A 13,598-nucleotide genomic window follows, 5' to 3' on the forward strand; every position below is an offset into this window, starting at 1 on the left:
TCAAACCGCCCGCCACGCGCCGCTCTCGCGCAGCCTCCCTCCGCTGAAGCCCACTGCGCATGCGCGCCTCGCCTCCTCGCGAGCCGCGGCCTACTGCAGAGGCGCATGCGCGGTGCACCGCTCCGAGGGGTGGGGTGCGGCCGGAAGTAGCCGTGACGTCACGTGGGCGGACTGTCTACGCGCCTTTCGGTCTCCTCAGTGACGGTTCCGTCAGCTCCGGGGCGGACCCGGTTCTCGTTTCGGCTGCTCGTGTGCGGCCCTTTGCTGCAGCCTGCGGCTTCCCTGCTGTCATCCGGCATAAAGGAGGGCAGCGTTGTCCGCTGTTTAACGCGGCAGAGTGCTGAGCAAACTGTCGGCACCGACTCCGGTGTTCAGTGTGGAACAGGGCCTGGCGTTGGCCTGTGGAGGCTTCGTGCTTGCAGTGGATCGGCCTGTGAAGCTGCTTTCAGAAACAAACAAACAAACCTGGAGGTGGATCTTTGTACTGCGGTAGTGTTTTAAAGAGAGGAGATGATACTGAGGCAGCTGCTGATGTGAATGCAGTAAATGCTGGACACGAGAACACTGGAAATGCCCGGCTGGATCCCCAGCACTGCAGAGGACTGCTCAGCGCAGGCCTGGCCACCTATAGAGCCCATAGGCGCCATGTTGGTGCTTTGCCTGTCCTGCTGCTTTCATTCTTTCCTAGTCTTGATGGCCACCAATTAGTCTAATCCCTTTTTGAACCTATCGATGCCATCCAAGACTTTGCAGGGCAACAAATGCTAGAACCTCACTAGCTGCTGCTATAAAAATACGCTTTCTTAGCCTCCTTCGTGTCATCAAATGACCACTGGCTCCAGCATTGCAGGATCTGGTGAACACCACCTCTGCGTTTACCTTGTCTGTCCTAAAAGCTGAGAAATCACAAGTAAGGATCCCATCAGCTGCGCTCTCTGCAGTGTGAAGAACTGCAGAATTTGACCTTTGCAAGCAAGTGCGAGATTACTTCAGTTGTCTTTTTTCCTGCACCTTCCACGTTGTTGCTTCATAGGATCATAGCTTGACTTGGTTTGGAAGAGACCTCACAGCCCACCCAGCCCCAACCCGTGCTGTTGGCTGGGTGCCCCCCATCACCTCAAGCTACTCAGTGCCCATCCAACCCAGCCTTGAGCACCTCCAGGGATGGGGCACTCACAGCTCTCTGGGCAGCCTGTGCCAGGGCATCACCGCCCTCTGAGCAAACAAATTCCTCCTGACGTGTATTCTGAATCTCTCCTCTTTTAGTTTAAAACCATTCCCCCTTCTCCTGTCACTGCCAACCTGCGTAACAAGTTGATTTCCCTCCTGCAAATGTTGTTTTTCCTTCTCATTTCTTGAGATGAAGAGACAAGATGCACACAGGCCTCAGGGCACTGGTGCACCAAGGGTTTTTGTAGCAGCAAAACCCTGCCGCTCTGCTGTGGCTCCACTGTGCTTCCTTATGATGCTTGTTGTTTTCTTGGCTTTGTGGCTTACGCTGCCAGTTGAGGCAACAAACAGCTCTTAGCAATGATTGCAGGAACTCTTGCGAGGGCTTTTTCTGAGTGGAGAATCCAGTAGAGCTGTTACTAACAATTGGAGCACCTTTTGTTAGACGCTCCTGAAATTTAGCCGCCTTCATTTCCTGTTTATGTTTCACATGCCACGTTTTTCTGGTCTTTCCTATTTGCCTCACTGTATCCTTCTTAACTCTCTCACTGAGTCATGCAGGAGGGTTTGAAACAGTGTTTTTCTATTTGTGTCAGGCATTCTACCTGGGCTTCTAATGCCAGATCTTTAAGCCTTCTTGCTGCCTTTAGGCTACTTGCTTTTTAGGTGGTTGCAGGGTTGGGTTTGGGGTTTTTGTTTCTTTGTTTGTTTGTTTGTTTCCAATTTTTTCCCCATTTTTACATATTTTGTTTTCTTAAAATGCAGGATTTGTTTGCTCTGTTTGTCTTGCTTGCTGTTGTTACACCATGCAGCTTAATTATATTGTGGTTGCCATCAGAGAGCACCTCTCCCACTAATAGCTCTCAAATCAGATCCTCTGCACTTCTGAAGACTAAATTCAGAGCTGTGTTTTTCCTTGTGGTTTCCAGGGCCAGTTATTCTAGAAATAAGTCGCTTAGTGCATCCAGAAATTCTATCTCTCCATTTCACCCTGGTGAGGCACTGACCCAGTCTGTATGTGGGTGGTTGAGCCCTCCCACTACATGTCCTAAATGTGCAGCTCGTCTAATCTCACTTAATGCAGCTGTTGGAATGAATCAAGGCAGGGAAATGAGCGACCTCTCGGTGCAGCTAAGGCTGATTTGCACGAGGTTTTTGCACCTGAGTCGCCTGCAAAGTGCAGCATGGTGATTTGTAGCTTAGTGTGGCCTGTGCAAGACACGTTTGTACAATGAACCCTGACCTTGCAGTGATGGGTAGAAGAGCTGTAGTGGTGAACTCCTTACCATCTGATTACAGTTTGATACACAGCTGCAATTTAGGCTAGCTGGAGTTTTCATATTGTCTCACACATGGAGTGTGTTGTGTCTTTCTGATGGGGAAGGAGCAAAAGCATTCCCTAGAATACTTCAAGAGACAGTGCTGTTTCAGTTCAGTTAAGTGCACTAAAATGCTCCTATGGCTGTATTTTGGAGGTTCGTGCTTCGCACTACTGCACTGTTTAATCTGTTTGATAATATACATGTCAGTGTTTCTAATATAAAAAAAGATGTGAGCAAAAGCAAATTTTATAGTTTTCTCATCTAGAAACCTTCCAAAAATTCCTCTGACCTGAGAGCAATCAAGCTCTGTGATTGAAGGCTGCATCCTAGAAGTAAGAAATGCATCTGAAAGAAGAGGACTTCGTACAGCTCCTGGACTTCTGCAGCTACACCTTCAGATAGATCCCTGTGTGAGCAGCTTCTCTCATTATTTCCTCCCTCCAAACTCAAGCACTCCCTCCTGGCCTTACACAAAACATCCATCCACATCTGCTTACCTGGGCCAGCAGGAATGGACTCCGATTCTGAGCTGGTTGGTTCTGGGCAGCAGCCGCCTTGTGGAACAGTCAGCTCAGTCATGCCAGCCTTCCAGCACAGGAAACAATTTGATTCTCTTTCGACCCAGACATGAAATTTTCATGGAAGTTTTCACCACTGATTATCATCGCAGCCTCCATCCTATCTCCGCTTAGTCAAATTTGGTCAGAATTAGCCTGAAGGTTCAAAAGTTATCAAGGAAAGAGGAGGGGAACAGATGGATGAAAGAGGAATTGACGGACAGCATGATCTCATAATCCCCGCTGGCATAGAATTCAGGCTGGAATTGAAATATTTTAGGTCAGAACACTGTGCACTTCAACTTCTCATTTTGGAAGAACAAGCCTCTAATGTGAAACAAATTTTCATTTGTTAGACCGTGGACTGGCTCTTAGGGGCAGAGATTAAACAACAGCCCTCCCTGCAAACATGTTACAATCGTATCTTTGACGTTTCTTACAGTCCTTTTCCCATCCAGCCCCAGCCCCATATGCTTCACTCTTTCCTTCTGCAGCTCCTTATGGGTCAAGAATGTTTTTCTCTGATTCATTTTTCTTTTTCTCGGTTGTGTTCAGTCAAAACATAATTAAAGGCTTTACCTTACCCTTTTTTTCCATTCCAGGAGCAGTTGTTTTGCATCTGCGTCCGAGCACCAGAGAGGCTGCTTAGATATAGTGTGTTGTATTTACAAGCCATTTTATGGTGGATTCCAACAGATTAAGACACAGACTTTTCTGGAAGGATGTCTGCAAGCTCTGCACTATCCCACCCGTGCCATGTTGCATTTGTTCCACAGCAAAACATGATGTAGTTGTGTCTGGTGCTCACTGAGAAGCTATCAATTACCCACTGGGCCAGGCTGTGAAACACATCGTATAGGCATCACAGCTGGTGAGTATAAACCCTCCCTCTTAGATACATCTGTAGTGAAGAACTCATACTGAAGTATTTTGCTTATTGTAGTTTTAGGTTTCGGGTTTGGTTTGGTTTTGTTAAATAACAGCAAAGACGTGGAAATGAGTTTTTAGGTGGCGTAACAGTGTGAAAGCGTTTTCATTGGGCATCATGCAGGTTTTTGGCCAGTAGCAACAGGATTTTAGAGGGGCCCAATGCAGATTACAGGAGTGCCAGCCACTCTTTGGAAGCACTCTGTTAAAGGAAGAACATTGCTTTAAGCAAACTGGTGCTCTGAATTAAGCACAGCTTTTGAAGTGCCGTGTGAACTGTTATGATAATAAAGCCAGGATATAGAAATTTGGCACCAGCTCGCTTGCTCTCATAGGCACCTGTATTGCCTCTCTGGAGGAACAGATTTCATCCCGAGTCCTTGTGTTCCCAGAAAAGCAGGTCACAGCGATCAGCTTTCTTCAGCTTTATTGGATACGGTGCCGTAAATCAAAAAAAGAAAAGCACCTGTACGGTTGGGCTGACACTGCTGCTGCATTTAGACGTACAGTGCACAAAGTTATTCTTTTCTAAAACAACTGTTGGTTTGCTCTTCTGGCCCCGTTTTGGATTGAAACTCCAGCAGGATGGGAAAGCACCAGGCTGCTCCTACCAGCACCTCGTGCTGTTCTTCCTCCTCCATTGCCTTCCAGCTCCTGCGCAGCAGGGCAGGGGCTGCTCTGCACAGCAGCAGCACAGAGGAATGGGAGCTTTCAAGGCTTACGGAGAGCTGCTCCCTCAGCCTGGGGAGCTGACACCTTGGTGAGCAAAAGGGAACGGACCTCACACCAGCTGTGGGCTCTGCTATCACAAACCCAGTCCTTTGTGGCACCAGTAATGCCAGCCCTCCATTCCTTGCCTGTCTGCCCATCGCAGTGGTGCCATGCTTGCCATGCTGAGGTCCATGAAAGCACTGGGTCGTTTCAACAATTTCTAATAACGGTAATAACTGAAAACTTTGCCACTGAAACCACTTTAAACGACCTCTTTTAGAGCAAGCATCATTTTATTTATAATTTAAGGCGCTTTTCCATTTGAAATGGAAAAGTTGGAAGTTGGCTGCCCCTCTCTTCCCGCTGGAGATTTTCCTACCTCATACAGAACCAGAGCGATTTCAGGTGCAATTATTTGGAGCAGGCAGCAACGCATCTCAATCTGCGCTTTGTTTTACAGGCTGGTTTGTCTTCAGACATTTAATAGTGGAAATTTATGCAGCGCCCATGATTATAGACAAATAACCTTAATGACTGTTAGGGTTACATTGGGCCAACATGCGTAAAAGATATTTAATTTGAATTGCACTCCAACCTGAATGCCGTAGGATTAATTTGAATTGCTAAAACTCCATGAGCTCCTCATTAAGTAGTCATTAAAGCTATATGAAAAGATTTACGAAGAGAAGAAAACACTGCACGCAAACAGAGACGACAATTGGAAAAGAAACAATGAAACTCACAACAAAAAAGGTATAAAAATGTGTATTTATATTCTGGCAAAATAAAGAGACAGTGCTCCATGCATATGGCACACATGGGTGTGCACACAGAACACAGTGTGGAACGGCAGGAAAGAGGGGCATGGACTCTTTAGCAGGGAGTGTGGTGACAGAACGAGGGGAAATGGGACTTCAAGCTCAAAGAGGGGAGATGTGGGTTGGATAAAAGTCTTTTACAGTGGGGGTGGTGGGGCACTGGCACAGGTTGCCCAGAGATGTGGTTGATGTCCCAACCCTGGAGACTTGAATCGCCATCCCTGGATGTGTTTAAGAGCCGTTTGGATGTGGTGCTCAGGGATGTGATTCAGCAGAGGGTTGTTAGAGTTAGGGTACTATGGTTAGGCTGCGGTTGGACTTGATGATCTTCAAGGTCTTTTCCAACCTGGGTAATTCTATGATTCTATGACTTTCAAGGCCAGGCTGGACCAGGCCCTGGGCAACCTGATGTATCTGTGCATGTCCCTGTTCACTGCAGGGCAGTTGGACTAGATGGCCTTTAAAAGTCCCTTCCAACTCTTAAGGATTCTATGACTCTAAGTGGATTTTCTTCCACTGCACTTTTGCTGGGATTTACAGTAGATGAGATAGAATGTCTAAAATGACTAAATTCTCACATACTATCTGTTCAGCACTTCCCCTCCATTGTAATTCTAGGCAGTAACCTAACACTTGGGTGTTTCTTTGGCCAATTAACAGGACCACATTTAGTTGCTCACTTTGGCAATTTGGCTCATTTTGCTTTTGGTGAAACTGCATTTGGTTTCTGATGTGTTCACCCCATTCACATTAGTGGGGAGTACAGATCTTTAGGAGCATCTAAAGGGATTCAGTTCTCCTTCCCCCAGTGCTGGGATGTGCACTTTAGTGGATGAAACATCAACCCCAAAACTTCAACCCTGTTCTTGGCTCGAGGTTCAAAGCTGTGACATTCGTTTCCACAGTGCTCGACTGCAGGGACAAAACCACTTCACAGACAGTCGCCATTGAGCGAGGAAGGGGGCAACGTGGTGCAATAATCGCCTCTCTGGGGAGTGGAGGCTGCAGTTCAGCAGAGCCGGGATGGGCATGAAGGCGTATTCATCCTCCTACTTGCAGCTGAGGATTTGCAGAAGAGTCAACCGTCTGGATGTAGGCTGTGATGGCACCAACGCACTCACAGTGCTGCCCTGGGAGCCAGTGAAGGGCCAGCCCCAAGGCCAGGCCTCCACACACTGCAGAAAGCCCTTTGTGTTGGCTTCATGTCTGCAGAGCTCTGCGCACAGAGGAACGGCCGGCAGCCATCATCTGTTCTCTGCTCATTCCTTCCTTGTGTGCTAACACGGAGGAAGAAATATGGACATAGAGCTGGGTCTCATCTGCCCAAAGCACGGTCATGGCACAGCGCAGCAGAACTGCCAGCGCAGTCGCAGTGTTTAATCTCGGAGCAAGCAGCATTAATTAATTGCAGCAAGCAATGAATGCTGTGGCTACAGGTAGTTGCACGCATGTATGTTGTTGCACACCAATGCATGTATGCACGCACACAAAACACACACGCAAAGATTCAACTTGAAAATGAACAAAAGCAGGACACCATGCCCATCCCTTGTGACACGTCCCGCGGTGCCACCGCCACGGACACAGCGCCGTGAGACGCGCTCTGGAAGGAACCTGCCAGCCCAAATGGCAGCAAACCCAGCACCTGGAGCAGCTCTGGGGCTTCCAGCCGCTGTCCTGCACCGCCTGCAGGGACGGGGCTACGTCTGGAGGAAGCACCGCTTTAGGGTGGGAAGGAGAGCGCATCAGGTGGGTCTCTTTAACTGGGATAACGGCCCCCGCTGTAACAACTGGAACAGTAAAAACAAATAAACCTCTTTTTGTTTCCACTCAAGATTATTCGAGTAATTTTTATTGAAAATATAAGATCTACAAAGCCATGGATACCCAGCGTGGAAGAACTCATTAAGTTAGCACATTCATCTTGAAAAGGAAAATTTCAGGTTGACCTAAGGTACAATAATGTTCAATTTAAAGTCTCGTCTTTCCTTCTGGAAGTTTCGAATCTCTTTTCATCAGGAGGTTCTGTGCAAGAGCTGCTTGTCACGAAAGGAAACACTTTACAATTCATGAGCGTGTTCATTATAGAATAAATGAACAGCAACAACATACTAGCCTGGGTTGCTTTTTTTTTCCTGTTAACAGTCGTGTGTTAAAGTAAACTCTTAGTTTTGTTGGTTTGTTTGTTTGTTTTTTCCATGATTTGGAAATCAGTTACATATGCACCAAAGGAGCTAGTAATTTCTGCTGCTTGTCAGCTACACACAATGAGGATATTGCTGTGTGCTTTCCCCAACAACGAGGAGTTTAGTAAAACGCAAGGTGTATACAACACAATACCAAAACCTGCATCACAGAAAAGGTTAATTGTTTTCTTATTCAGCTGCCAGAGTTGATAACCTTATGCCCCTCCCCAGAGCCAAAGTAGGGGTGGCCATCCGTTAGGTTATGTAAATTAAACATATACGTTTTCCTTGTTGGCAAGTTCCAAGCGGTAAAGCGAGAGTGCAAACAAGGATCTGTAAGCTGCCACAAAATGTATTCGTATTTCTACTCGGTGTTGTTAAGAGCCGAAGGGAGGACACGTATGTCAGGCGTTGAAAGAACAACTGAATCTTTGTTTTTGATCATCATGGTCAGCGTGTCATGAGGTCTTGCATCTGAATGCTAAAAATGGCACCACACTTGGACATCCCATAGCCTCACACAGTACATTTGTGTTTCCCCAGCCACTGAGCACTGGTCTCACGGAGACCCTGACTTTATAAGCTAACAAAATATAGATTTGGGTGCTGAAGAATCGAAGGGAGGGCTTATACCATTAACCCTCGCACCGAAACCTAAGTGTAGGATTTTACTTAAAGCCACACTGAATCAGTTGCGAGAGGGTGAAGATATAAACACACCTCTCTACTTCATCGGTAGGAAGGTGGACAACTGACCATTCAAACGGAGGGTCTGGAAACAAAGCTTAGTTGTCCTTTAAACAATGAAAAGGAGAGGCATACATAAATGGTCACCAAGGCACAATATGACAAAGGTGAAGAGTCCCTGAGACTCTGGTCTGGGTCTGTACCATTCCCCTCCCTATACAAGTAAATGAGAACATTTAGGAAAATATAATACAAAATCTCTTACAGGAAATATAGACTACACTTGCTAAAATCACTTCCCTAAAAGTGTTTATAGCTTTTTTCTCTTTTTTTTTTTTTTTCTTTTTTTCTTTTTTTTTTTTTTCTTTTTTTTTTCTTTTATTTTTTTTTAAAAGACCTCCTTTAAACAGGTAATGCAAAGACTGGTCCGTTTTTTCTTACCCGGCAAGCCAAGCTCTAATGACTTCACTAAGCAGAAGTTGTATTAAAATACATCTCCGTAGTATTGCTATAATTGGGGTAAATATGTTCTGAACAGCTGGATGAGTGCTAAATAAACTTTGCTGTTTTACAGCATACATTTACATTTTTTGCACTTTTTAAAAGAATAGAAAATGCAATTATAGTGTGCAAAAGAAAAAAAAGGATTAATTATCTTCTAGCTGAATACTGGAATCTTAAGCCATGCCTTCCATACAATTGTATCGACGTGTGTAAAAAGAAACAAAATACAAGCAAACAGAGATTTCCTTTCCTTGCAAGGGAAGAGGAGCCGTCACAACCTGCATCGCTTGAGGTCTGCACTTGTCAGGCAAAGAAATGAAGAAAAAAACCCACCAAAAACACTGAAATGCTTCAATGTCATCCATCCCACAGTAACAGGTCCGAACCGCAGTGCTGCTCCCTGTTCCTCCTGTTAACGTGGATGGAACGGTTTGCTGCTGGTTGGATACTGAATACAAAAAAGCAGAAGAAAGTTGAGATCATCCCACATGAAGTCATTGCTAGAGCTGGCTTTTCCCCCGTTTTGAAGTACAGTAGTGACTTGGAAATACGACCTTTTCTAAAGATCATCTGCCACTGGAAGGTTTATCCGCCTGCTTTCCCCAAACAACAACTGCTGAAAGAATGGATACAACAGAGCCTGCTATACAGGGTGCCATTTCTTTCTTTTTTTTTTCCCCCGTGTAAAAATACCACAAAAAGGAGTTTTAGGTTTCTGTATCTCTCAATCGGTAACGCGTGGTCGTTTCTGGTTACGCTTCCGTGTCTGAAAATGGTTTCTGCAAAATCAAAAATAACTGTCAAACCTCCTTAGGCCATGCTTCCAACAGTTTGAATTTAATACTTCTTGAATGGAATGACAATTTCTTTTCTTTAATTTGCGGTAGAGCTACATCAAGCTAGCTTTAAGTCACAACTGTACCTAACCACAGTTCTCTGCAGCAAACCCATGATTTACAATATCTAATATTGTGGTTACAGTGCAGGGAACCGTGGGTAAGAAACCTCCATGTCAGAGGACTGTGGTTGGGGTTTCCCGGAAGAGTGGCAGTTGACACCTCTGGAATATTCATATATAAGTGCTTTCAGTCAGATGGTCCTGAGTCGAACTGGTAACTCAGGCACTATGAGAGCCTGGCATTCAGTCTGCGGGAATGTGTGTAACCTCCATCGCTCGAGCCGCTTTGCAAACTGTAGTGGTCTTCAGCATCACTGGCACTTCCAACACTGTCCATTTCACCGGGTGTAAACTCCATTCCTTCAATGTCTACTTCTAAAGGAAACAGAAGAAGCACACTGTCAGGAACGCAGCGCCTCTAACAAGTCAGCAGGGGCCAGCGCTGCCTGTGGAACCCAACGCTCAGGTGGAACCCGAATCATTCATCCTCTCTAATTAAAAGAAACCTGCGACAGCAGCTCCTGAGGTAGGCAGCACCGTGTCCACCTGAGAATTAAAATCCCTTCTGTCCTCACCTACACAAATACACAGCGTGACATCAGCGCCAAATGCTGTCCCAGAACCGTTCCAACCTGTTTGTGGATGCTGATCTTAAAAGACGAACCAAGAAAGCCCGAACCCTCTGGGCTCTGAGCTGTAGCACCACAGGCGGCAGCTCCACCGGTGCAGGTGTCGGCCCGCAGTGACTGCAGAGCAGCCATCTGTCCTCCAGGAGCTGCACTGTGACCAGCAGCTCCACCTCCTGTGGGCCCCGACAAGGGCTGCGTGTGTGAGCTCTCACTCACGGGCACGCTGCTCATCAGCAGGTAAGAAATGGTGACGGGGAGCTCCGAGAGCTCACTCTTAAATGAAAACCAAATGGATCACTGGGTGATCGCTGCACTGAAAATGTTGTAAAATTTCATGAGAAATGATGTGAAATCAATTTATTCATGCAAATGGATTAAGGCAAATAACTGTTATGCAAAGAATATGCAAAAGACGCCGTTGTTTTTCACTCTGTACACTGCGTAATGGAACAGTTTTGTCTGGGTTTTGTTGAAAACTTGATCTTAGCTCTAAGCTGTGTTTAGAAGAACAGAGATTTTTGGCTTCCCTGCTTCCCCCTCCTTCCCGCAGCTGCAGGCCCCTCTGGGCAGCCCCTGCACAGTTACCTTGTTCAGAGTCAGTGGATATTGTTGATCCCATGCTGTCAGTGCGGATGCGCTCCATGCCCTGCACGGAGAGCTGCTCCAATCTGCGTTTGAGGTAGCGGTGTTCCCGCTGTAATTGTTCTTTAATATTCAGAGCTTTCCGGTCCTGTTCTTCCAATTTCTTAAAGAGAGAGAATATCAGTAAGACAACTTACTCTTAAGCATCAGTAGCTTAAGATCTTCTCTAATCAGTTCTCTTAGAGCACGAATTGATGACCAAGACAAAACTATTTCTGTTACCACCCTGTAGAGCTCCATCCAATTTCAGCTGGCCGGTCCAGAAGCGAATTGGTTTCACAGTGAAAGAAAAAATGCCTCACGGACCCTTTTTGCCACCAGCAAAAGCTTCTCGGCTAAGACTGAATGTTTGTTGCCTTGGTTCTGGGGAACATTTAAATCGTTTTGTCAGTCAAAACTGTCACCACGTTTGGTAACTGCAGCACGGCCCCGGTCTCAAGCAGAATTTTATGGCTCTTTAGGTGAAACAAGAGTTATCACCATAAAGGAACCCTCACAGGCTCCTCAGTGCTCCTTGCTATGGGAATGTCTACCATTTAAGAGTGCTTTGTTATCAATACTCCAGTATTACTTTATATATATGAAGTGGGAGGAATTTACCAACTATTCCCTTCATTCTTGCATTTCTCTTTCCTAGCACCTCTCTGATAACTCTATGATAACCCCCTACAAAATCAGCACTATTAATCCAATACTTCTCAGCAAACAACCTGTGAATGGGTCCTTTCATGAATCAGCCCCAAATCTTTCCTGTTACGTGAATAAAATAAGGCGTTGGTTTTGGAAAGAAAAAGAATACCTCACACTGCGTAAAAGGCAATGCAGTGCTGATACAAAGGGAACAGCAGGGATATTCTCTTTTCAGATTTCAGCTGAGTGCTTTTCCAATCACTGATAGCTATGTTCAAAAACGGACTACATAACTAGAGAAGAAAGTAGATGGGTACGACTGGATCAAAAGCAGGAGCTACAAACAAAACACATGCACACAAAAGGCAATTCTTCTTATCTAAGTGATGAAGTAAATTACAGGTTCTGGCAGAAAAAGCACTCATAAGCTACAGCAAATTTCTCTTTGAGCAGTGTTTACATGACCACTGAGACTTAGGAGACGTATTGGGAGTGAAAACAGCTGCTGCTGACTCTTCCCTACCATCTGAATGGACCTATGTGTGGTTTTCTAGAGGGGAGTGGGGTGGGACAGCACACAACAAACCACAAGGCAAGTGACTGCAAAGATTCTGCCGTTCTAATGCAGCCCCAAAAATATAGCTGCTATTACTCAACTCGGCAGCTTCCCACCTGAATGAAACCTAACTGCTGTGGCCTCACTGTAAGCCCTCTCCCAGGCCACACGGTACTCAGATATGCACCATGCGCAGGAACACGATGTTACAATAAGCACTTGGGTAAGTACATCCATGTGCACAGCACACCACATGCGCCCAATTGATCACATTTCCTTTTCCTGTATTTTCCTGGCCGAGGTCCCAAACTCTAACAACTATTTTGGGAACGAACTCGGTGATTCATATCCAGGAGACCCAAAACTGTCTGATCTCTCAGGGCAAGTTTCAGTGCATGGGTGTGCGTGTGAAAAGTTCAGAGCTAATAGCTGCGTTGGAAGGGCCGGGGCAGTGCCTGCTGTGGCAGTGCAGCAGGGAGGTGGCTGCCTGAAAGCCTGCAGACATGACGGAGGGGAGCAATCGGGCATCAGAACAGTGGAGGTGGGTTCGGTTCGAATCTCAAAAGGAAAACGAAACTTCAGTTTCACTTTTGAGGAGTACTGGGTACCCTGCACCATGGATGGGGGGAGAATCCATTCCCAGCTTTGTTATCAGCAGCTGAACTGTTAACTGCGCGGCTGATCTCTCACACTTGCCACTTGTAAAAGCAGTCTTTCAATTCGTATGCATAAGCCCATGATAGGGGGGCAGCCTGAGACAAAAACCACACGCAGTGCCTTTCATGCGCCTTAGCCTGAATTATAAACAAGCAGCCAAAATCTCCAATGGTCAAAACTGGGGTCGCTCAGCTGGGGTAAACGTGCTTACAAGAGCTGAAGCAGGAGCTCAGTAACCTTGTTTACAAGAATGGCTTTGCTTAAATTCATCCGTAATGCTTGGTACAAATTGCAGCCATTTCTGCAGTTGCACTGAATGTCATTGCTGTGCAGCAGCAGGCTGCTCTCCAAAATATCCCCAGCTCACTGGCAGCATTCAGCCCCTCACGAGGCTTTTTACCTTCCTTTCTTTTCCCCTAACACTGAGAAAATGCCAGACAGTAACTACAGTCCTGGACACGGCATCAGAAACCTGTTCTTTAACCTCCTGCATTTAAATACTTAATACATTTAAATACTTATCATCCTCTATCTGCATTTCCATTGCCCTGAAAATGACGAGAGTGAAACCGCGCTGTCTTAGGAAAGAGGAGGGCTGAGGAGGGATCCCCTTTGTGCTGCCTGTGCACACGTCTAACCTGTACTGTTGCTAAAGCACAGCTGAGGTTTCGTTTTGGTTTTCAGCTGGCGGCTCAGGTGCTGCT

General features: G+C 46.1%; 1 protein-coding gene across 3 annotated transcripts in view; it reads right to left on the reverse strand.

Moving 5' to 3' along the window:
* Positions 1–7,335: 7,335 nt before the first annotated feature.
* Positions 7,336–13,598, reverse strand: part of MXD4 (MAX dimerization protein 4) — a 36,761-nt gene continuing 30,498 nt past the window's right edge. For 2 of the 3 annotated variants that reach the window (XM_072335688.1, XM_072335687.1), the window contains exons 5-6: positions 10,995–11,154; positions 7,336–10,155 (exon numbers count right to left, since the gene is read on the reverse strand). In XM_072335688.1, coding sequence (XP_072191789.1) covers positions 10,007–10,155; positions 10,995–11,154 — 309 coding nt within the window. In that variant the 3' untranslated portion in view covers positions 7,336–10,006. The remainder of the gene's footprint in view (positions 10,156–10,994; positions 11,155–13,598) is intronic. The other variant, XM_072335686.1, reaches the window with a different exon arrangement.

Source organism: Excalfactoria chinensis, chromosome 4 (genome assembly GCF_039878825.1).
Source record: "Excalfactoria chinensis isolate bCotChi1 chromosome 4, bCotChi1.hap2, whole genome shotgun sequence".
Lineage (NCBI taxonomy): Eukaryota > Metazoa > Chordata > Aves > Galliformes > Phasianidae > Excalfactoria > Excalfactoria chinensis.